The 26,617-nt window shown below is 35.9% G+C and overlaps 2 protein-coding genes across 2 annotated transcripts in view; one reads left to right on the forward strand and one right to left on the reverse strand.

Moving 5' to 3' along the window:
- LOC137402157 (cohesin subunit SA-1-like) overlaps nt 1–26,617 on the forward strand; it is a 52,530-nt gene that overhangs the window by 18,285 nt on the left and 7,628 nt on the right. Inside the window, exons 8-17 of the mRNA XM_068088636.1 lie at nt 2,181–2,251; nt 2,374–2,531; nt 2,811–3,119; nt 13,717–13,866; nt 15,166–15,309; nt 15,507–15,662; nt 18,945–19,118; nt 19,698–19,991; nt 23,597–23,698; nt 24,007–24,155. Of these exons, the coding sequence (XP_067944737.1) occupies nt 2,181–2,251; nt 2,374–2,531; nt 2,811–3,119; nt 13,717–13,866; nt 15,166–15,309; nt 15,507–15,662; nt 18,945–19,118; nt 19,698–19,991; nt 23,597–23,698; nt 24,007–24,155 (1,707 nt within the window). The remainder of the gene's footprint in view (nt 1–2,180; nt 2,252–2,373; nt 2,532–2,810; nt 3,120–13,716; nt 13,867–15,165; nt 15,310–15,506; nt 15,663–18,944; nt 19,119–19,697; nt 19,992–23,596; nt 23,699–24,006; nt 24,156–26,617) is intronic.
- On the reverse strand, nt 5,525–7,718 carry LOC137401856 (piggyBac transposable element-derived protein 3-like). The gene is made up of 2 exons (XM_068088329.1): nt 7,676–7,718; nt 5,525–7,263 (listed from the first exon to the last, which is right to left on the reverse strand). The coding sequence occupies exons 1-2, from the start codon at nt 7,716–7,718 to the stop codon at nt 5,525–5,527; spliced, it is 1,782 nt and encodes a 593-aa protein (XP_067944430.1).

Consider the following 26,617-nt stretch of genomic DNA (forward strand, 5'->3'; position numbering starts at 1 on the left):
CTCCTCATAGACTCTCAAACTTTCACAGTGCTTGAAACCTCCTCATAGACTCTCAAACTTTCACAGTACTTGAAACCTCCTCATAGACTCTCAAACTTTCACAGTACTTGAAACCTCCTCATAGACTCTCAAACTTTCACAGTACTTGAAACCTCCTCATAGACTCTCAAACTTTCACAGTACTTGAAACTTCCTCATAGACTCTCAAACTTTCACAGTACTTGAAACCTCCTCATAGACTCTCAAACTTTCACAGTACTTGAAACCTCCTCATGGACTCTCAAACTTTCACAGTACTTGAAACCTCCTCATAGACTCTCAAACTTTCACAGTACTTGAAACCTCCTCATAGACTCTCAAACTTTCTATAATTGTTAGCGCTTTCCATAGTACCTTCTGTTTATAGTAACACTTTCCTATTCTGTCCATAGTATTTTTAACCTTTTCATATTGTTTAAATTCTACTAACAATTAATCTTTTCTCGATGTAGTTATTCTACATGCCATTCATTTTACCCATTCAACTTTTAATTTCTCCATACTTCTGCAGAAGTGCGTGTGAAATAAACTGGACCTGTTTGTTGGACGACTAAAATCCTCATTTACATCATTGTTAGTCATTGTGAATTTATCCAAAGCTATAAATTATATATTAAACTAGAAATTCCACTGTCATACAGCCCACGACCAAAGTGATATTGGAAAAAAAGAAAGGGTGCTGATGGTTGAGAAATGCAATATTAGCAGTCAAATAGGATAACTGCAATGGTAGCTGTAATGTACTGGGTGTTATTATATACAACAAATAGCAATAATGAAAGGAAAAGATTATATGTTCATATCTCTCCTCCTGCAAAAAAAGAAATGCAATATTGGCCAATATTGTAAGTAAAATGCACTGATATTATTAGAATAACCAATATTATTTATATAGCAATAATAAAAAACCAATGCACAATTTTGTTTACATTTCAAAACGGCATAGCTAACAATATCACGAAGTTGTGATATTTGTGTAGATTTTTAGAAAATCTGTACTACGTAGTCATTGTCCTGTAGTCATCCAAACTTATAATTAATTATTGCAATAATCTCATTAGAACCGTTAGAAAAAATATCATCGTCATGCCTTTACTTACACTGCGTTAGATTTTTAGAAAGTCTGTACTACATAGTCATTGTTCTGTAGTCATCCAAACTTATAATTAATTATTGTATTAATCTCATAAGAAACGTTAAAAAATATCATCGTCATTTGCTTTACTTATACTGCGTTGGACATCAGTTAGAATGGGAAAGTATTCAAATGTGTCGGCAAATGAAAATGAAAAAATTGAAATCGGCAAAAATGAAACGATTTCTGTACTCCTATGTTAATTGCCAAAACCTTCGGCAATTCGACAATGCTATAGACTCGTGAAAAGTGCACGTTATTTTTTCGTGAAATGCGCAAGACTTTATCGTTCTATTATCTGTCCCTCGGCGTTTCAATTTTCGGTCTTAACTTTTATTAAACCAAGCTTTTCAAGTGTTTTGTGGCGATTTTCGTTGAAATTAATCTGTCTATTTGTGTATAATCCGATCAGATGGGTAAGTTTTAAAAGAATACCGACGGTTTACAAAGACTTGGTAACATATTTAAATAGGTTTAAATGTGTTTTGTATCGTTATTGTACTTTAACGACTTTACATAACGACGCTTAAATTTGTTGATGAAATTTCTTGATGAGGGTTCGTCTCATTGTTGATGAATAATTTTCGTAAGTTGTGTGCACATGCATTTATCATAAAAACTCCCACACTTCACTCCGCTCGTTTGGTCGTGGGATTAATCCTCACTTTGTTCTGATTTCAAATATGTAAACCAAACGGTTATCAAATTTTGTTTTAGGTGATTATGTAAGCTAAATTCCGAACATTCATTTTTTCATGGTTGATGATAACAATCTGGAATTATATGATCACATTTCATACATTTTATCTGCTTATTTTAAGCCTTAAAGATGTACACATATGTGGCTTATATGTAGGTGCATTTGTTTATCCTGTATTTCTCAGATCCGAGAAGCAGTCGAATCAACACGTAGTTACAAATCTTGATGCGTGTATTGAGCTAGCTGCCACTCGTGCCTCTGAATCCTGCATCTTCTTCAAACTGTTTTTTATCATTTATCCTGCAGAAAAAATGCTAATGTGATGTCAATGAGAGATGCTGAGAATGTCTATGAGCTAGTTTTCTCCAGCAACAGAGGTGAGATTTGTTATCAGTCTTCCTCAGGCAGATATTTGCCATTCTCTAGGTAACGCGTAAGCATTGATTTCTATCAGCACAGAAGTGTTTCCTGTCTATTGTCTGCCTTTTGCCTATTAAAGGTGTTGCCCAAGCTGCTGCCGAGTTCCTCAACTACAAAATGATTGACGGTCCAGATGGGGATGGAGAGTCATCATTTTTGTCCAGCAGTAGAAAAGGAGAGCAAAATCCAAATTACGGCAAGCTCAAGACTGCCGTACAATTCTTTCATGAGTCGGAGGTGAGGCTGAGCTCTGTCTCTCACCAACTCTGTGCCACTAGTGAACTCTGTCTCTCACCAACTCTGTACCACTAGTGAACTCTGTCTCTCACCAACTCTGTACCACTAGTGAACTCTGTCTCTCACCAACTCTGTACCACTAGTGAACTCTGTCTCTCACCAACTCTGTACCACTAGTGAACTCTGTCTCTCACCAACTCTGTACCACTAGTGAACTCTGTCTCTCACCAACTCTGTACCACTAGTGAACTCTCATCAGCTCTCTCTACTCCATTGCAGCTGCACGAGCATGCCACTTACCTTGTTGACTCCCTCTGGGATGTAAACCTGATGCTTAAGGACTGGCAGGCGATGACTGACCTCCTACTTGATGAACTAAGTTCTGGCAGCTCTCTGAACCAGGGTCAGGAGATGCGCCTGATCGACATCATGAGGTGCTGCGTTCACCAGGCAGCCACTGGCGAATACCCTCCCGGTCGTGGCACTTCCCACAGAAAACTAACAGGCAAGGAACAAAAACAGGCACGTGATGACCGATATGATATGAGCGAACATTTTATTGAGACACTCCCTCTACTTCTTTCTAAGGTTTGTACATCTATGCTTTCATCATGAAGTGTTATCCACCTCATTCCAAGGCTCATAATTTAGCGCACATTGTAGAGATCCGGAAAAGTTAATGTCTATACCTTTTCAATACATTTAATATCTATACCTGTTCAGAAGGCAGAACCACACACGTTTTTAGTACCCATAATATAACCATATGCATTCATAAATACCCCTTTTATACTCTTTGCTCTGTCTAGTCTCCTGTTCGTCATAAGCTGGTCTCTCTATTTATTTCATTGCCAAACTACTTGCACTCAACTGTATAGTTTGTAATATATTACATTACAATTGTATTATATTACAATTGTATTATATTACAATTGTATTATATTACAATTGTATTATATTACAATTGTATTATATTACAATTGTATTATTCAATTATTTGATACTTTTTAACTCTTTCACTGCCACAGACGCATTTCTGTGAAATCTATGGTCGACTGCCGTATGCGCATTTCTGCGAAATCTATGGTCGACTGCCGTATGCGCAATTATGCGAAATCTATGGTCGACTGCCGTATTCGCATTTCTGCGAAATCTATGGTCGACTGCCGTATGCGCATTTCTGCGCAATCTATGGTCGATCGCCGTATGCGCATTTCTGCAAAATCTATGTTCGACTGCCGTATGCGCATTTCTGTAAAATCTATGGTCGACTGCCGTATGCGCATTTCTTCGAAATCTATGGTCGACTGCCGTATGCGCATTTCTGCGAAATCTATAGTCGACTGCCGTATGAGCATTTCTGTGAAATCTATGGTCGACTGCTGTATTCGCATTTCTGCGAAAGCTATGGTCAGCTGCCGTATGCGCATTTCTGTGAATTTACCAGCAATTGCGTATTAGCTTAATTTTATTATTCGTTGACAACATAACCAATGATCTTTAGGCCTTTTATGGTATTGACAGTGTTGTCCGAAGATTTCTCTAAAAAATTAGCTCAAAATAACGAAGCATTTTCAAATTTTTGTTTCGGAATTCTCAACTTAAAAACGAACATTTTTTGTGTAAGTTTTGTAAGTACCTCCCGAGTTAGAAAAAAGATAATTACTTATGTTGATGACATTATAGCCAATTCAAATTTAGGTTTTTGTGATTACACAGATAATTAAAGTGGCAGCACTGACTATGATGGTGGCGAAAGTAATAGTTTTTTAAGATTAAGAAACATTGTAGAGGATCGTTTTAGCTTCATAGCGATTGTAGCCTTACATAGCTTTAGCAATGCACAAAGTATAGATACATGTACATTGAATTTTTTGCATAGCAGTGTTGGTTAACATGTTGGAAAAATAAAGTATATAACAAAAATGTTCAAGATGGAGTTTTAAATTGAAAAAACAGTGTGTGTATGCATGTCATGAAGCAATATTGGCAATTTTTGGTAAAATGGCTGGCAGTAGGCCAATAGCTAAATTTGTATGTGGAGGGCAGTGAAAGGGTTAAGTTCCTCTAATTTATTATTTTTCTTTTTGTTTCCTTTTTTACAAGTTTTGGTAGTATTCGTTATTATTGTCTACCTGTCAGACTAGCTGTCAGACTAGCTGTCAGACTAGCTGTCAGACTACCTGTCAGACTACCTGTCATACTACCTGTCATACTACCTGTCAGACTACCTGTCAGACTAGCTGTCAGACTACATGTCATACTACCTGTCAGACTACCTGTCATACTAGCTGTCAGACTACCTGTCAGACTAGCTGGCAGACTAGCTGTCATACTACCTGTCAGACTAGCTGTCAGACTAGCTTCGAGTCTACATGTCAGACTAGCTGTGAGGTTCATCAGTGCATTTTTTTCATTAAAGAATTATTCAATTGTGAGAATATCACTAACAAAATTATAAAGATGACCGCTGAAAGATTGTACACAGTATTTCGTAGATCGAAGTAGATGGTCAATATATGGTGGTGAATATATGGTGGTGAATATATGGTGGTGAATATATGATGGTCAATATATGATGGTCAATATATGGTGGTGAATATATGGTGGTGAATATATGGTGGTGAATAAATGGTGGTGAATATATGGTGGTGAATATATGGTGGTGAATATATGATGGTCAATATATGGTGGTGAATATATGGTGGCGAATATATGGTGGTCAATATATGATGGTCAATATCCCTTTGAGACCCAAGAGATTTTGAGTAAATATTTTAAACTTGCAATTATGTTTCTATGACAAAATAACACATAAAACCAAGTTTTCTTTCTAAATGTATATTATCAGCAGCACTACTGACTGTCCCCTGTAGAGGACACTGGAACTCGGTGACTATAAAAGTGGTCTAAAACACTTGTTATAGATGCAACATTAAAACTAAGCATAAAGGCATGAAACAGAAATCAACAATTTAAAATTGTAAGCAAAACTAGCAGGTACTTTTATGAAATAACATGAAGCAATTTCTGCTTGCATTGATACACAAAAAAACATTGCATTTTGTGCAGCGTATGCTAGTTTTGTTCGAGCAACCTTCTCGTCTACAACGAGCACTATTATTCAGTTTCACTGCTTCTGGCAAATGTTTTGCTCCCTTTTCCCGATTGTACGCCATTGGAAGTGGAACTATTTTTCTGGTAGTTTGTAGCTCGTCATCCGTCAAGTAATCACTATCAGCTTCCTTTGCTGCTGATGCTATTATTTGTTCGCCCATAATGAAACGATAGTCAAATAACTGCATGAGTTTGTTTGAAGAGTTGGATTGTCTCTGAGTAAGCCAGCAGTTGTTAACTGCTAAGTCTAGAAGATGATTTATCACACGAATGGGCCATCGTTTTGACCTTGCTGTTACTCTGTGGTAAGAAATGGCTTGGTCACAAAGATCAACACCACCCATCGATAAGTTGTATTTTTGAACAACCGCTGGTCTGGGTACAGTAATGAATTGCTTTTTTTGCTTACACCATCTTTTACAATCTTCAACAGGATGCAATCCATGCAAAGAAGACGCCATTAAAATGCTTTTTGTGTCGAACCATTTTACGATGCTAATTGGTTCATTCCCTCTACTCACTGTAACAAATTGCTCCATTGTGCCCCTTCCTTTTGATTTCATGACCTTGTCAGAAGAGAACTGCACTGGCACATATTTAGCACTTATCGTTCCAGTAAGAGAGATACTTTGCTTGGCTAAATGCTCAATCAGTGGAATTGTTGTAAAAAACCTGTCACAGAACACATGCTTGCCTGGCCCTAAATATTTTGTTAAACGAAGCACCGCTCCTACTCCTTGCCCTCCTGATCCATCTTTTAACTTGAATTTAGCAAATGTTCCTTCTCCTCTATAAATTTCAAAATCATAAACTAGTCCACTTGAACCCGCCAAAACAAAGTTTTTTAAACCTGTGGGGTTTGGTTTCCTTGGAACATACTGCCGTGCTGGACACCTGCCTGTGAATGAAATCATCTGCTCGTCAATGCTTAAGAAATTTTCTCGCGGTAATTCAGTGCAGATATTTCTGATATGCTCCACTAATGGTGTAACTTTCCACAACCTGTCCTCTTTTTTAGCTTCTTCACTTATGAGCGCAGTATCTACAACTTTCAAGTTGTTCCGTATCTTAAAAAAACGATTTCTAGTCATCGCATTTGCAACAATAGGCACTTTGGTTTTCTTTTCCCAATACATCCTGAGGCGCTTCATGCCGATGCATCCGATTACCAAGCTGATCCCAAAAAACGTTTTGATCTCAGCAGGCGTAACCTTCAGAGATTTACCTGAATGCTGAGTATGATAGCGATTGGTTAAATCCGCCATTGACTCAAATATTTTTTTAGAAAAAAACTTGCTAATGGCTTCTACTGGGCTTTCACAATCATCCATCTCAGCAGTTTGATGTAATACTTTGAACTTGCTGGCAAAGCTATCACTTTTGCGGAATGAGCATGTTTTTTTTGAAGATTTTTTGCTCATTTTTGATGGTGGTGGCTCAACATCATCATCTGATTCCTCGAAATGATTCAATAGGGATGCACTGCTAGGGTCATAATCTACATCTGCATCACTGTCATCTGAACAGAAGTCTAGATCAGAGTCGTCAAGCCGTTCTAATACATCAATGGCATCAATGTCAGTTAAATTTCCTGATGGTCTTTTCCTTGGTAGTCCTAAAATGAATAAAAACAAAAATGCTTCAGGTTTAACATTAATCCTAATAGTAAAGATAATCGAAATTTATTTTATTTCAGTATTTTTAATTATAGCTATTCAGCAAAATATTTAGTGGGAATGTGAAAGACTTTTTTAGCTAACATGAAATGAAAACCATTAAATAAGATGAAAAAGCTGTTAGAAAGAAACATTCACCATAACTTTAAATTTGTAGTTGATCTAATTCATAGGCATCAAAACCCAATGTCCCTTGTGGGGGACATTGAAAAATTAATTTCAATAAAAACAGTAGCAAAAACGTTTTTGCAAAGCTTTTTTGAGCTTGTGATAGAGGAATATGTTCACAGCAACAATAACTAATCAAAACTTTTTAAACACTAGAAAAACTTAGTTAATTGAAGAATTTACCTGAAGAAGTTGAGGCACATGGATCAGCACAGGAAGCAGCCATTTTGTTTTTGTTGTAGTTCTCTACTGAAGGAGGTAGCAAATATAAAATTGTGAGAGAACAACTCACAATTTGTCCCTTAAATAGGAAATATGGTTCTCAGTTTCTATAATTCATTTTTGTTGATGATACTGTATAGTTTATGACTGTCCTCTGAGGGGGACATAAGGACTCAAAGGGATATATGGTGGTGAATATATGGTGGTGAATATATGGTGGTGAATAAATGGTGGTGAATATATGTTGGTGAATATATGGTGGTGAATATATGATGGTGAATATATGGTGGTGAATATATGGTGGTCAATATATGATGGTCAATATATGGTGGTGAATATATGGTGGTGAATATATGGTGGTGAATAAATGGTGGTGAATATATGTTGGTGAATATATGGTGGTGAATATATGATGGTCAATATATGGTGGTGAATATATGATGGTGAATATATGGTGGTGAATAAATGGTGGTGAATATATGGTGGTGAATATATGGTGGTGAATATATGGTGGTGAATGTTCAAGCAGTGCGTTCTTTCACCAAGTGTCTCTTTAAGGCTGTCTTAATGGTAACATCTCGAGTCGCCTTCTGAAGACTGTTTGTAGCCATTATGACAGTCAAAGTTCTTTGGCTTGCTTTATGCTGACAAGTTGGCATATTGACAGTGGCTTTTTTGGCTTGCTTCATGCTGACAAGTTAACATATTGACAGTGGCTTCTTTGGCTTGCTTCATGCTGGCAAGTTGTCTGCCATTATAGAACTTTTACCGAAGTATTGCCAGAAAACTATTTCATTTTCATATTGGGTTTCTAAAATCAATCCAAAAATACCTGAGCTATTACAGCAACCATAACGAACAAAGCATTGTTATTACTTGGTATTAATAGCCAACAATATTCAGTTTACTAATGGGCGAGAGTATAACTCCCTGTAATTCTGTCTGTCTTAGATTTCAACCTAACCACCAGTTTCAGAAACTGTAAGTTTAGAGTGAGGGAAAGAAGATTAGCCTGAATGTCTAACTAGTAGTAGGTGTAATAATGCACTAGTAGTAGGTGTAATAATGCACTAGTAGTAGGTGTAATAATGCACTAGTAGTAGGTGTAATAATGCACTAATAGTAGGTGTAATAATGCACTAGTAGTAGGTGTAATAATGCACTAATAGTAGGTGTAATAATGCACTAATAGTAGGTGTAATAATGCACTAGTAGTAGGTGTAATAATGCACTAGTAGTAGGTGTAATCATGCACTAGTCTTTTATTATTGCCCTAAATTATAAACCTAAAGGATTTTGGATGAGTTCGAAAATAATTTTCTGGTGAAATAATAAACTGCAATGGTGCTAGTAATTATTGGACCACTTAAAAAGATGTTATTTGTTATTATACAGTACATACTGTACATACCCGTAATTTGTTAAGTACAGACTAGATGAATTCTACCCATCAATGGGAAGCTGAAGATGTTCCACATATGAATATCATTAAATTTCAACTTATATTTAGCTTGATTTTGGTGTAACGTAGTGGCATCTGCAATTTATGACTAAAATTCAATAATAACTCAGCATTCATCAAAAAATTGGCCAAATTTAACAGGTTTTTTGAACCGAAACCACGTGTAACTATATAGAAGTCATGTTTATCAGAGGATGATATGCATTCCTTCGAGCTAAGGTTAAAAGATTGAATGACTTTTTAACTGTAAGTTTTGAGATATCATTGCTGAAAGTGACAGCATTACAATGATGATGAAATAAACACGTAATGACAATAGACATGGTTTTATTAAATGCGTGAAGTATATCTATGAAAAGATTTTGACGAAAGAGGTTGCATGAAAGTGTAAACAGAAGCCATCATGTTCAACTACATGTACGTCCCATTGGAGCTATTTTGGAAAGGGATTTTGATCTACGGCGTTCTCGTGATGGCTGCGATTAACTGTTCGCTTTTGAGCTTTTAAGAGCTTGTAATCACATTTCCACATATTTTGCACCTACGACACAGCAGAGTAAGACATGGTGAATCTTTTGATTCCAAATAACTGTAATGTGAATTTTGTTGCAAGTCAACCTTTAACCCTTTCACTGCCGTAGACACAAAAATGCGTTTGCGTGTTACCGCTGCCATAGACGCATTTTTGCGACTTTCCCAGCAATTGCGTAGTTACCTAATTTTATTATTCATTGACAACATAACCCACTGTCTTTAAGACTGATGAAATCGACACTGTTATCCGAAGATTTGTCTATAAAATTAGTCTAAAATAACGAAGCAGTTTTAAACTTTTTTTGGAGAATTTCTAATTAAAAAATGAACATTTTTTGTGTGAGTTCACAAATTACCGCACGCGAGTCAGAAAACAGGTAATTAGTTATGTTGATGGTATTATAGCCAATTCAGATTCAAGTTTTCGTGATTATACAGATAATTAAAGCAGCAGCATTGTCTCTGATAGTGGTGAAAGTAATAATTTTGTAAGGGTAAGCAACATTATGGAGGATCGTTAGAGCTTCGCAACGATCGTAGCTTCACATAGCTTCAGCGACGCACAAAATATAGGTCCATTGAATTTTTGAATAGCAATGTTGATTAAAATGTTGGCAAAATAAAATATGTAACAAAAATGTTCTAGATAGATTGAAATTTGGAAAAATATTGTTTACATATCATGAAGCAATATCGGCAATTTTCGATAAAATGGCTGGCACTTGGCAGATACCCAAATTTGTACATGGTTGGCAGTGAAAGGGTTAATATTTACTTGACCAGTCTGTAGTCTGTGTTGTATGAACACTGAGTATCACTGTTTTCATGATGCGCAGTACTTCGGAGTTGCGCTCTCTCCGAATCATGGAAACGGCGTCTTCGCATTGAAATCACTACGCACTGATCAGTGCGAAGCCAGTGCAAATTCGCAGCAAGGAAATGGCAGTTCCGCAGTGGCTGCGCATAGTCTCTTGCTGTGGAGGCAGATTCACCGAGGGCCATAAACTAGTTCAAAAGTTATCCCGCTTATCTTGTTGTTTTTCTATTCTTCCGGTTTTCTTTCACTTAAATTTGATTATGGTCTGCACCCACGAGGATGATGAGGTGATTGCATTCCTGGACTTCGTTATCGATGCCAACACTTTTCGAAAAATATATGGCAAGTCCTACAGTAACATTTAAATAATATATTACTTTATAAAAATTGTGTTAATGTTTGTAAAACCTTGTGAATGTGTATCGTAAAAAAAAGACGACAGACATAAATGACAGATATAAAAGACGACAGAAGCATAAATAGACTGTTTCTGATGTTCGGTATCCGTGATCCATTCTATGTCTCCATCCGGCGATTCGATTTATACAATTTCTCTTCTTTGGGTAATTTGCTGACAACCACTGCGCAGCATGTAAAAGTACAATCCCTCGACTTCGGAGGGGGCTGCATCGAAGCACTGCGCATCATGGAAACATAGAGTATGTGTGATCTTGAGGCAATGTTATGGGTGGTCCAGCTGCTGGCTCTTTATGACTCATCAGTTCTGATCAAGCAGCCTAGCTAGGCAGTAGCCTTAAATTTGTTGATAAAATTTTGATTCAAGGGTTCGGCTCATTGTTGATGAATAATTTTCGGGAGTTGTGTGCACATGTCCATTTATCATAAATCTCCCAACCAATCGCTTCGCTCTGTTTGGTCATGGGATGAGCAAAAGTTAAGTTTACCAAGTATGTTAAATGTTTGTTGTGGGTTCAAATACCTGAGGGGTTGCAGTCTCCTCTGATGACATTTCACCAAGAATTTGGTCTTATTGTAATGTTTATGACTTACAAACTAGTAGGACAAGCATGCTTTCACTACTAAACTCATTGCTCAGCTGAAGGCTCTGTTGCAGTGATGCGCATCACTGCGACATAACGGCGTGAGAACAACAGCAAATTATAGGCCTCACTTTTGCTCCATTGTAATTATAGCTATTCACTAATCTGGGGGTTACTATATATATGATGTGATCCATACTTCCTGCCAAACAGCGGGAATAATTTCTGCAGCATTTTTCGACTATCACAGGAGACCAACAGGCTCGTCATGTTTATCAGAGAATGATATGCATTCCTTCGAGCTAAGGTTAAAAAATTAAACAAATTGTTACGGTAGGTTTTGAGATATCAGTGCTCAAAATGACAGCATTACAATGATGATGAAATAGACACGTAAGAACATTAGACATGGTTTTATTGAAGTATATTTGTGAAAATATTTTGACGAAGGAGGTTGCATGAAAGTATAAACAGAAGCCATCTCATTCAATTATGTCTTATTTGAGCCGTTTTGGAAAGAGATTCTAATCTACAGCAGTTTCGTGATGGTGGTGATTAACTGTTTGTTTTTGAGCTTTTAAGAGCCTGTGATCACATTTCCACATATTCTGCATCTACAACACAGTGGAGTGAGACGTGGTGAATATTTTAATGCCAAATAACTGTAATGTGAATTTTGTTGCAAGTCAACCTTTAAATTATCTTTGTCAACATTCATACAATAAACCCCCAATAAATGTGGAAACTCCACATTATAACAGTCTGTACTGTCAATCAAAGGATAAAACGCCTGCCCAATGAATAGATTATAATTCTGGAAACCACTGACAGAGTGTCTACAAAACCCGCCTCTCAAACATCTATATTATGTATGTATGGTATAATAGCATCTATAATACATATGGTATTATAATATGTATAATATGTATGCATGGTAAAATAATATGTATAATACTAGCTGTGCTTCCCGTCGTTGCCCAAGTATTAAAAATCAGCTTATACACCATGAGAAGTAATGATAGTTGCCTGCCACTTGCTTTTAGCCTGGCAGATTGCCAATGGAAAATTTGAGTAAGCTTACTATTGAGAGCTATTCGTCTCCGTGACATTATGCAATCACCTTGCATAGTATGCGAAGGCATTGGGTATTTGCTTCCATATAGCGACATATATCGGCTAGCGAATTAATAAATCTCTCTGGCCTAATTGGTATGGTGTTGGACTGGCGAATGGGAGGGTCAGAGATCAAATCTTCTTTGGTATGGATTCTCTATTCTAATGGTAGCTATAGCTGGACATACCGATCACAGATAACAAACATTGAGAAATATATAGGTATATATATGTATGTATGTATGTATGTAAGGTATGATATGTATGTATGTATGTAAGGTATGATATGTATGTATGATATGTATATGATATGTGTATGATATGCATATGATATACATATGATATGTGTATGATATGCATATGATATACATATGATATGTATATGATATGCATATGATATATAGGTATATGATATGTTTATGGTATGTTCATGATATGATTATGATATGTTTATGATATGTATACATATGATATGCATATGATATGTATATGATATGTATATGATATGCATATGATATGTATATTATATGCATATGATATGTATATGATATGTATATAATATGTACATGATATGTATATGATATGCACATGATATGCACATGATATGCATGATATGCACATGATATGCATATGATATGCATATGATATGCACGTGATATACATATGATATGCCCGTGATATGCATATCATATGCATACATGTATCATATGAAAGAAATTTGTTTGAGATGAAAAGGAAGAAAAAGATTGTTTGAGATAATAAAGAAAGCGAGTTTATGCTATAAATGACAAAATACGTGCAAAATGAATTACTAGGTGGTCCGACCAATCAGCACTGTATGTGAGAAAGATATATCGTCATAAAATGAATTTTTGTTATCATTCACATTTTATTCAACTTGCGTCACATTTATATTTATCTTTTGAGATCATTTTATGAAGATTTGTTTTGCTATCAGCGTTGTTCACTACCCGTGCCAGTAATTTATTGATAAGTTTGTACGTCCGCGTTCGTTCATTCTCCAATTTCTCTGTGTAACTTATCGTCTTAAATGTAAATGTGTATCTCGTTATAGTACGGCTCAGAAAAAGAGAACGTCAACCACCTCCTCAAGATTGCCACTCACTTTGACCTTGATGTCTACACAAAGAGTCGGAAAGAAAAGCACCTTCAGTCTCTCCTTAAAATCCTCAGAGACATCGTGGAGAAACAGTCTGATCAGTCAGTAAGTTATTATCAGGTTCCAAGATCATAACGAGTAACTGTGTGGTTTATACGTGTGCCAGTTAGTACGTGTGCCAGTTAGTACGTGTGCCAGTTAGTATGTGTGCCAGTTAGTACGTGCGCCAGTTAGTACGTGTGCCAGTTAGTACGTGTACCAGTTAGTATGTGTCCCAGTTAGTATGTGTGCCAGTTAGTACGTGTGCCAGTTAGTACGTGTGCCAGTTAGTATGTGTGCCAGGTAGTATGTGTGCCAGTTAGTACGTGTGTTATGTACAACACAAGATATATTAAGACAGTTAGTATGTGTGCTATGTACAACAAAACAAGATACAGGAAAGCAGTTATACGGTTGCTATGTTCAACAACACAAGATACAGTAAAGGCGTGGTCACACGAGCGCCGAACCGACTTAGGTTTGGTTCAGAAGTTGTTTTACTTCGGTTTGGCTAAGCCACATGTCAGACGGCATCCGAAGTCACTTCGTTTCCTAAACGCCATACGTATAGAGACAGGACACTGTTTCATTGGTAGTTTTTATGTATTTGAGCCAAATATTTCTATTGTAAACAAAAAAGCTTTGAGGAACAATTATTAATTATAATTACGCAGCAAATTTATCAGGAGATCATTCAGCTGCTCAAAATAAATCACTCGATACAAAGATTTTGCCAACCCTTCCCATCAACATAATTATATTTTTTATTAACATATGAATGTTTTTCTATGCCGAGTATATAAACAAAAACAGTCTTTACCATAGTACTGTGGTTTTACATAAATAATTCAGTCAACGATACTCCATCAGGATGAGTATGACAGATTACTTATATTCTACACGAAAGAAAATCACAACCATTCTCTTACATTTACACAAAACTTAAGTGCAACATTTTACATTTATGCAACACAATCACAAGTCTGGGTGAGCCTTGTCGTTAATTGCTTCATGTTGTTTATTTAACAATATGAATGTATCGTCCCATTTCTTTTTTAACTTTGCTCACACGCATTTAAGGAGAAATTTGACGTGTGCTCGCTAGAATTTCAATCAGCCAATAAGAGCAAGGGTTCGCCACAAAATTTCGAGCAGGACCGAAATGGTTTGTTTCGGCCAGGATTGTCTTTGGCCGAACAGTTTACAACTGACAGCGACGTCTTTTTGCGTCATCTAGTTCGTTTCGGCTCTCGTGTGACCACCCCCTGAAGCCACTCTTGTGACCATTTTTGTTGGAAATGGCCAAACAAAAAACAGTGCTTATATTATTGGCCAATTAGAGAATAGTGTACATTTTTTTTGCAGACGTTACAAGCGTGTGCTGATGTGTTTGACTATTTCTGCAATGAACAATATGCTATTTATGCCAAGGCTGACCTGGCAAAGAGCTCTCTTATTGACAGCATTGTCACCAAGTACAAGGATGCTTGGCTACTTTGCATTGAAGAGGTCAGTGGCTACAACTCAGCATTATATAAAATACAGAGATGAATTACCAGTCCGGTGACAGCACCTCTTATTTCAACATTTCTTCTGGTCATATAGCCTTCCTTATTTATGGCAAACAGCATTTTTTATTCCGTGGCACCAACATGCTCCAGCCACCACTGTATGTTTCAGTTTATGTAAGTTGTACATACATGTAGGAGGACTCGAGTGACGAGGCCATATGGGCTCTTTACTCCGCTACCAAGAAGCTCCACGCCTTCTCTTCAGTTCACCCTGTACATACCACAACCATTATTGACATCTGGGAGAGTGTGATGAGAACTCTGAAGAAGGCGAGCCAGATACCCGATGAGGTGCGGCGAGTTCATACCTGTGTTCAAAACTGGGTTTATACCTGGGTTCATACCTGTGTTCAAAACTGGGTTTATACCTGGGTTCCTACTTGGTCAGCAGTATAAGTACAAATTACTGTAATCTTACTTCGCTGCTCACCTTTTGTAGCTTTAGTATTTCATGGTTAAAAATGTTTTAAGATAAAAAGTAAAAACCATATACGGTAATTAAAATAATGAAAATGCATAAATTATCAAACATAAAATACAATTACAAACATCTGACTTCCTTCTTACAACTAACCCGGTTAATCACAAGTGCGAGTATTCAGACCAGATTAAGTCTACTTCGCTAAAAAAACACTTTGCTACACAACATTGATCTCTACTTATAGTTACACACGTAGATGTTATAAACAACCTTGATCTCTACTTATAGTTATACACCTAGATGTAATAAACAACCTTGATCTCTACTTATAGTTACACACCTAGATGTAATAAACAACCTTGATCTCTACTTATAGTTACACACCTAGATGTAATAAACAACCCTTGATCTCTACTGATAGTTATACACTTAGATGTAATAAACAACCTTGATCTCTACTTTTAGTTATACACCTAGATGTAATAAACAACCTTGATCTCTACTTTTAGTTATACACCTAGATGTAATAAACAACCTTGATCTCTACTTATAGTTACACGCCTAGATGTTATAAACAACCTTGATCTCTACTTTTAGTTATACACCTAGATGTAATAAACAACCTTGATCTCTACTTATAGTTACACGCCTAGATGTGATAAACAACCTTGATCTCTACTTTTAGTTATACACTTAGATGTAATAAACAACCTTGATCTCTACTTTTAGTTATACACCTAGATGTAATAAACAACCTTGATCTCTACTTTTAGTTATACACCTAGATGTAATAAACCACCTTGATCTCTACTTTTAGTTATACACCTAGATGTAATAAACAACCTTGATCTCTACTTATAGTTACACACCTAGATGTTATAAACAACCTTGATCTCTACTTTTAGTTATACACCTAGATGTTATAAACAACCTTGATATCTACTTATAGTTATACACCTAGATGTGATAAACAGCCTTGATCTCTAATTATAGTTATACACCTAGATTTGATAAACAACCTTGATCTCTACTTTTAGTTACGCACCTAGATGTAATAAACAATCTTGTTCTCTACTTATAGTTGCACACCTAGATGTGATAAACAACCTTGATCTCTACTTTTAGTTATACACCTAGATGTAATAAACAACCTTGATCTCTACTTTTAGTTATACACCTAGATGTAATAAACAACCTTAATCTCTACTTATAGTTACACACGTAGATGTGATAAACAACATTGATCTCTACTTATAGTTATACACCTAGATGTGATAAACAACCTTGATCTCTACTTATAGTTACGCACCTAGATGTAATAAACAACCTTGATCTCTACTTATAGTTACGCACTTATAAACTCATAATAAACAGGTTTGTTTTTTTCGTCCAATTATGCACTTAACTCGCCAACGTTTCTGTTACTGTTTGTTACTTTTTTTAGTTGTACACTTCAAGAGTGTTACTGTTAAAAGTTGACTTGCAACAAAGTTCACATTACAGTTATTTGGTATCAAAAGATTCACCATGTCTTACTATGCTAGGTTGTAGGTGCAAAATATGTGGAAATGTGATTACAAGCTCTTAAAAGCTAAAAAACGAACAGTTAATCTCAGCCATCACAAAAACCTCGTAGACTGGAATCCTTTTCCAAAACGGCTCAAATGGGACGTACTTGAACATGATGGCTTCTGTTTACACTTTCATGCAAGCTCATTCGTCAAAATATTTTCACAACAATTCTTCACTCGTTCAACAAAACCATGTCTATTGTCTTTGCGTGTCTATTTCATCATCATTGTAATGCTGTCACTTTGAGCACTGATATCTCAAAACATACTGTAAAAATTTGTTTAATTGTTTAACCTCAACTCGAAAAAGTGCATGGCATCCTCTGATAAACATGAGGAGCCTGCTGGTCCCTAGCCTGTCTTGACAAGCTGTTGTTTTTGCGTAGTTGTCCCCCCGTCGAGCAACGAGCAACAACAGCTTGTCACAAGACGTACTGCACCTGATGCATCAGCTGCACTTATAGGGAGTTGTTCTCTTCCGTCTACGCGGCTTGGCCGCGATGTTATGTCGGTCGCTCCATTGGTAATCATAATGGATTTCATGCAAAAATTTATGTAGAAAAATTAAGATAAGAACGTTTAACTGGCGACCCCTCTCTGCAGTAAACTTTATTAGAATTTGAGAACTTAGGCAACAACAGCGACTAAACATGTCGTTATTTGTGCGCTCAGTCAGTTTTATTTCTATTTTTGTATCAGTCAGTTTTATTTGTTTTTATGGATTTTATTTTAAGTTTATTTTACTCTTAAGTTCTACTAAAGTTTATCACAGAACCTGGTCTTTGGTTAAACGTTGTAATCTTGTTTTTTTTCTACATACATTTTTGCGTGAAATCCGTTATGATTACCCACGGAGCGACCGACATAACATCGCGGCCAAGTCGCGTAGACGGAAGAGAACAACTCCCTATAAGTGCAGCTGATGCATCAGGTGCAGTATGTCTTGTGACAAGCTGTTGTTGCTCGCCGCTCGACGGGGGACAACTACGCAAAAACAACAGCTTGTCAAGACAGGCTAGCTGGTCCCCTGTGATAGTCGAAAAATGGTGCAGAGATTGTTTGCGCTATTTGGCTGGAAGTTTGGGTCACATAGTCAGATTATGACTAGATGATTTGACCAAGCCGAAACAAAACGGTAACGCAGCTAGTATCTATATTTGATAGGGGCTTTTCGGTGGAACCCTAAGTGTTGGTCATGAATTAGTGCGACGAGAAGTTTAATATTGAGCTGTTTATTGGCCTTTAATTTCATGTGATCAAAACAATAACCACAATGTTTGAATACGTCGTCGAAATAAAGAGATTCCAATCTATGGTGTTTTCGTGATGGCTGCGATGAACTGTTCGTTTTTGAGCTTTTAAAAGTTTGTAATCGCATTTCCACATATTTTGCACTTACAACACAGCAGAGTAAGACATGGTGAATCTTTTGATACCAAATAACTGTAATGTGAATTTTGTTGCACGTAAACCTTTAAGATCTATGGATATATTTGTTGATATATTTTCCCATCAATACCTTTTATAAAGTTATATATAATAGCAATTCTCTCATAAATTTTCTTATACATTTTTGTATAGATTGTTGTGGCGATGATTAGTATTGGCTCTAACATACTTCTATGGATTCTCAAGTCTATCAATAATAAAAGTCCAGACAGAGCCGAGCTCAAATCTCTCAAGAAGAAGGTCAACAACTACATGAAGGTCCTTCAAGAGTTGCTTCTCACCGCCAATGCCATGACTCTCTGTGAGGTAACGTTATTATAGTGTGGTTGTAAACTAGGTTCACCCCCTTGTCTTAATACAGATAGTGAGGAATCCATTTATATTGCAGACATTTGTGGCCATGTGTGACAACCTCCTCTTCTTTTAATACAGATAGTGAGGAATCCATTTCTATTGCAAACATTTGTGGCCGTGTGTGACAACCTCCTCTTCTTTTAATACAGATAGAGAGGGATCCATTTATATTGCAGACATTTGTGGCCGTGTGTGACAACCTCCCCTTCTTTTAATACAGATAGAGAGGAATCCATTTATATTGCAGACATTTGTGGCCATGTGTGACAACCTCCTCTTCTTTTAATACAGATAGAGAGGGATCCATTTATATTGCAGACATTTGTGGCCGTGTGTGACAACCTCCCCTTCTTTTAATACAGATAGAGAGGAATCCATTTCTATTGCAGACATTTGTGGCCGTGTGTGACAACCTCCTCTTCTTTTAATACAGATAGAGAGGAATCCATTTATATTGCAGACATTTGTGGCCGTGTGTGACAACCTCCTCTCCTCTTAATACAGATAGAGAGGAATCCATTTTTATTGCAGACATTTGTGGCCGTGTGTGACAACCTGGTTGTGTTCAGCCAGCAGCTAGCAGTCCTCTACCCCGCTCTCGAGCCCCTCGTATATGAGGCCAGTGAGCCCCTACAGCAACAGCTCTGCTCCTACCTCACAGAGTACATCTTCACACCCGATGAGTCTGCCATGGATACCGACGACAATGATAAGATAGACGAGATGCATAACAAGAGGAGACGACTCGCCGCTTTTGCTAAGCTAGTTACATGCAATATTATTCCTATCAAAAACTCGATAGAGATTTTCAAAAATTATGTCAAGGTCAGTAGAAACAAGGCTGTTATTTGGTTTCTCCACCCTTGATTGTTGGTACTTACAGCATCTTAGTACCTGAGGTTTTTATGCTTTCTGAAGGCTTTTTAAACAGATTATACGAAGAGAATTCTGAAACCCATGAATCACAAGAGTTGAGTGCAGGTGACCCTGCTCAGAGGTCTTGTGTTGCATTTATTGTTCACTAAGAGCATATAGAATGTACATTTGCTATGGGTAATCAAGTACAGTCGTATCTCGACGTATGGGCTGTACGACGATGGGCTGTACGAGCTGGATTCCAGGACCCAGCTCGTACTGCAATAATCTCTTGTTTCAAATCAAATTTTGCCATATAAAATAACTAGCTGGATGCCCTGCATTGCACGGGTAATAAAACAACGCAGTACCTACATTACCATACCTACTACATTACCTTTACACTACATTACCTACAACTGTTTGTGAGCCGCTTTTATTATCTGTGCAACACCGAGTGTTTATCTCGTAAGGCCCTGAGGCTAGCTGTGAATCGTTACCCTTGACACAACGTCGTGCATATTTTAACCGATGTAATGACTATCTTTCCTATTAGTAATCACTATGCTCAGCAGTAGTCTACTGGATAAGCTCGTCGCGTCCAAAACTGGAGGTTCCCGAGTTCGAATCCTCTTCAAAGGGTAATTTTCGTTTCCAAAGCATTATCGCTATAATTGGACAAAAGGACAGACACTGAGCTTTATATGTACAGACTAAATGAAAATTTATATCTTTTCACCGGCTGAGAAAATAACTAAAACAGGTTGTTTTAATTTAATTTAATTGTTTTATCAATAACGAATACAGTGCGCTCACAGGATGTGATTATCCTGGTTTTCTGAGTTTTTTCCCTAACAAAGTTGAACATGATGATTTTTTCACCATTTGAATCTTATTTCACCATTTGAATCTTATTTCACCATACGAATCTTATTTCACCATACGAATCTTATTTTACCATACGAATCTTATTTCACCATTTGAATCTTATTTCACCATTTGAATCTTATTTCACCATTTGAATCTTATTTCACCATACGAATCTTATTTCACCATACGAATCTTATTTCACCATTTGAATCTTATTTCACCATACGAATCTTATTTCACCATTTGAATCTTATTTCACCATACGAATTTTTTTTCACCATACGAATCTTATTTCACCATTTGAATCTTTTTTCACCATACGAATCTTATTTCACCATTTGAATCTTATTTCACCATACGAATCTTATTTCACCATTTGAATCTTTTTTCACCATACGAATCTTATTTCACCATACGAATCTTATTTCACCATAGGAATCTTTTTTCACCTTACGAATCTTATTTCACCATTTGAATCTTTTTTCACCATACGAATCTTATTTCACCATTTGAATCTTATTTCACCATACGAATCTTATTTCACCATTTGAATCTTTTTTCACCATACGAATCTTATTTCACCATACGAATCTTATTTCACCATAGGAATCTTTTTTCACCTTACGAATCTTATTTCACCATTTGAATCTTTTTTCACCATACGAATCTTATTTCACCATTTGAATCTTATTTCACCATACGAATCTTATTTCACCATACGAATTCAATAAGATTTCCGCCCAAATTCCAGTTTGGCAGTTGTTGTGCTTATTATGTACATCGAAATAGCAAACACACCGAAATTCTGTTCGCAAAAAGCATTTGCACAATGTCTGAAAGAGACACGATAACCGATTTCTTTCAGTTCAACAGTTATGTAAATGGGTAATATTTTCCCTTTAAAACTAGTAGCAAAATTAGAGTTGCGATATCTTCAAACAGAAGGTCAGACAATTTCTCTTAACCTGCAAACAATCCACTTCATTACGAAAACGGCATCTTTTGAACTTTCTTGCCGAGCTAGGTTAAAAGAGGTTCTACGCAGGCCCACTAAAAGTTGTAGCGAATGCAAAGACAGAAACTGATAAGTGATAAAATTTTAGAGATAAAAACTTAAAATTTAGTAAAATAGCTAAAAATGCATACAAAAACTTAAACTTAACTTTAAGGGTGTTTATTAAGTTATATGTTATACGTACGTGTGTATTGAAGGTTATATGTTATACGTACGTGTGTATTGAAGGTTATATGTTATACGTATGTGTGTATTGAAGGTTATATGTTATATGTATGTGTGTCTTGAAGGTTATATGTTATACGTATGTGTGTATTGAAGGTTATATGTTATATGTACGTGTGTCTTGAAGGTTATATGTTATACATATGTGTGTCTTGAAGGTTATGTTATACGTATGTGTGTATTGAAGGTTATATGTTATACGTACGTGTGTATTGAAGGTTATATGTTATATGTACGTGTGTCTTGAAGGTTATATGTTATACGTATGTGTGTATTGAAAGTTACATGTTATACGTACGTGTGTATTGAAGGTTATATGTTAAACGTATGTGTGTATTGAAGGTTATATGTTATACGTATGTGTGTATTGAAGGTTGTATGTTATACGTATGTGTGTATTGAAGGTTATATGTTATACGTACGTGTGTATTGAAGGTGAGAACTCCCTACCGTACATACTGCTTCTACTGCGCATATACATTGTACATTGTGATTTTACATTTTATTGCAGATCATGAATAAATTCTCTAACTACACCTAAGTTTCTATAGGTAACTATAGTTACTAAGGTTAACATACTATTTTGGTACTAATTGTTTATATGTGTATTTTATAAAATTTTGATGATTTTTGCCAGGTAATGTTTGCATTATATAATTGCTATGGTTTTTATACCCCTACATATGAATTTTTCACCACACAATGCTAAACATGGAATGGATCAAAATTGTGTCCTGAGGCTGCACCGTAGGCTACCTATTTAGGGGTTATGATCTGCAATACTGTAACAGGTAATATCATGAACTGCATAAAAAATTGAATAATGAGTTGGAGACAGACAGTAGCGGCTAACAGAGACTTTATAGCAGCACGTTCAATACGGCACACTTTTGTGGCACTATGTAATATAACAAACTTTAAATTTAACTTAAATGAATTTAACTTACTAAAGCTGACACACTTGAAGCTCAGCTTCAATCTTACACGAAACTTATGTATCATTTTGTCTTCGCTTTCTGTTTTCATTAACTTTTTCAGGCGCTTTTAGCCCCAGTTTTAGTCGGCCTTTTTGAAACTCTAAAAACTGATCCGACAAGAAAGACTAAATGATGCAGTTCTCAAAGGTGGCCCTTCGCATACTCGGCCATTTTGTGACAGCATCGAGAACCGTCTTGTATGCTCATATTTTAAATTTGCCTCATGTCAACGCAAAAAATTGTTTGGAATTTTCGTCGTATCTCAAGTTTTTCATATATTGGGAAACTTGTATATGAAATTAAGACTTTACATTTTTAGGTAATTTTGTAGCCATTCTGTTTTTTAAGCTACCTTCCGGTTTACCATAGTACGGATAACTTACTAGGACTATTGTCAGTTCTGTGCTACTTGTAGGCTGACCATGAATGATACTCCGTGAAGAGCTCTTTGTATTGTTTGCTCATTGAATAAGTTTTTTCATTTGTAGTTCTTTAATGACTATGGGGACATCATTAAGCACACCCTTAATAAGTGTCGCGAGGTCTCAAGGGTAAACACGGCACAGACTCTTGCTATGGCTCTTGCTAAGGTAGTGTACTTATCGTTTATTGTAAGGAGTTATCCCCCTTTTATCATTCTAATTTATGCTAGATTGTTGGATAAAAATTGGATTGTTTAGATAATGTTGGAGTGATTCTAATCTAATATTATGAAGAGATTTCACCGATATATCGCTAATGATTTCATAACAGTTTCGGATTTAATTATTTTCAAAAATGGTTAAAAGATGCTTGAGCCTGGTAATTGGTCTATGAGGGATACATTCTTTCTCGCGCTCTTTTATGTTCATGTTATAGCACCTCTCTAGCCGGGTTCATATGTCTAGTGTGTTGGTAGCTCTATGAGGAGGTAACCGAGGACAATGGTGGACCAATAGACGCCAGGAGTGATGGATTTGGGTTGATACGAGACCTCGCTCGCAGATTTGCCCTCACATTTGGACTTGACCAGATCAAGAACAGAGAGTCTATTGCAGCACTGCACAAGTACTGATAACCATTTACAGTGTAGTTGTGTTATATATACATATATATCCATCTATATCCTACATATATATCCATCTATATCCTACATATATATCCATCTATATCCTACATATATATCCATCTATATCCTACATATATATCCATCTATATCCTACATATATATCCATCTATATCCTACATATATATCCATCTATATCTTACAGAAAACAGCAGGCTACTTGTATTATATTTATATTATTACTATTCAGAGTATATAACAATTTTATATGTTCGTCTCAGCCTCTTTCCCTTCTAGAGAAATATGATGAAAGCTAATAGTCTGAAAGAGTTTGTTGATGTTCCTATAGGACATGGTGAAAATATTGTTAAGAGCGCGTTACCCGGTGGAAGCTTTCACATATAGCTAATCATCATATTTCAGGTTATTTGAAGCATTAGTCTTTTTGTAACTGACTAAAATTTTTGGCTTAAACCATAACTGTCACGTACAACTTTTATCGTATTTACTAGGTAAATCAGACAAGCTGATCCCGATTTTGTACTCAAAATAAAGATTAGTCCACTAACTTTCAGAGTAATGAAGGCTTTTTTACAGCGTTTCAATATTGGTCTCGAAAACAACACGATCGGCACAACAAGCTTCCCCCATAAATAAGTGGCCTAACCTAGCTTTTTAGGAACATATGTTACGTAGAGATGTTAGACCGATTTAGAATAATAGAGATGGGTGTTTTAACATCCATTAATATCTAAATTCAGCCTTAAAAATAATCTGTCTTTTCTGAAAGGTAGATAAGCTATTTAGCATTGCATATTTAAAAAAGCACGATAACAACGCTAGCTTGTGATAAAACCGCGCTTTTTGAGCTCATTTTTCTCGGCGTTCAGTCTATTTAAACATCATGTAACAAGCTACGAGAAATTTTAAATAGTTTATATACCTTTCATGAAGGACTGAGATTATTTTACAGGCTGGATTTAGATAATAATGGGTTTTAAGACACCCATTTCTATTATTCTAAATCGGACTAAACATAGGCAAGTTTAACTACTATATATAGTAACTATAGTAATATATATAAATATACTGTAAAATCTCTAATTTAATGCCATGGCGCTCAATTTTTCAACCCTTCCTCTTTAGTGGAGGTGCCGTTCAAATAGAGGCTGACGGTGTATTTTTCAAATGGCTCATCAGAATTTTGGGAAGATAGAGTTAATGCTAAGATTTATTTAGCTAATGTTGCCTATATTTTGCCCTCTTTCCGGAGGAGCGATATCAAACCTTTTGTATGCAATAAATATGTTAACATAACTCAAAGATCTCTTAATAAATATGCATTAAAAAACCGAGAAATATCTCTACCAGTTGATATCTATTGTTTGCAATTGACCTGATATTGTAGCCTGTGTCTTGCTTTGCCATTTGTTGGAGCTTTCAATTTTTATTTCATTCTAAATTTGAAGACCTATTTTTATTTTCCCATGACCAAACAAAAGCGAAGCGATTGGTTGTGGGATTTATGATAAATGCACATGTGTACACAACTCCCGAAAATTATTCATCAACAATGAGACGAACCCTTGTATCAAAATTTCATCAACAAATTTAACCATCGTTTTATTGTACAGTCATTAAAGTATAATAACGATACAAAACACATATAAGCCTATTTAAATATGTTTCCAAGTCTTTGTAAACCGTCGGCATTATCTTAAAACTTACCCATCTGATCGGATTATACACAAATAGACAGATTTATTTGGACGAAAATCGTTATTAAAACTTGCTAAGCCTCACTTTTATCAAAGTTAAGACCCGAAATTGAAACACCGAGTGACAGGGAATAGAACGATTAAGTCACATTTCACATTAGACATTTCACCAATCTATAGCATTGTCACATTAGACATTTCACCAGTCTATAGCATTGTCACATTAGACATTTCACCAATCTATAGCATTGTCACATTAGACATTTCACCAGTATATAGCATTGTCGAATTGCCGAAGGTTTCTGTAATTAACGTAGGAGTACTGAAATCGTTTCATTTTTGCCGATTTCAAAGTATCTGACATTTTAGACGCATTTGAGTACTTTGGTATTCTAACTGATGTCCAACGCAGTGTAAGTAAAGGAAATGACGATGATATTTTTTGTAACGATTCTTATGAGATTATTACAATATTTAATTATAATTTTGGATGACTATTGAAGTGTAGTAGTCACACTAACAACATCGATGATGGGTAATATGTTACTGTTATTATTTTTTGTAAATAGTTTTGTTAAATAGATTTTCTAAAAATCGATATAATTGTATGTATATACATGTATATATACACACACATATATATGTATACTAGATACTAGTACATACTAGTACTAGATGTACTATATATATATATATATATATATATATATGTAGTAGATCTGATCTAGTTCTACATTTATGTTCAA

Source organism: Watersipora subatra, chromosome 8 (assembly GCF_963576615.1).
Source record: "Watersipora subatra chromosome 8, tzWatSuba1.1, whole genome shotgun sequence".
Classification (NCBI taxonomy): domain Eukaryota; kingdom Metazoa; phylum Bryozoa; class Gymnolaemata; order Cheilostomatida; family Watersiporidae; genus Watersipora; species Watersipora subatra.

Bases quoted from the DNA above. Each gene is read 5' to 3' on its own strand.
- LOC137401856 (XM_068088329.1), bottom strand. From the start codon at position 7,718: ATGGCTGCTTCCTGTGCTGATCCATGTGCCTCAACTTCTTCAG. The intron at 7,264-7,675 runs GTAAATTCTTCA...TATTCATTTTAG, and splicing joins ATGTGCCTCAACTTCTTCAG to GACTACCAAGGAAAAGACCA.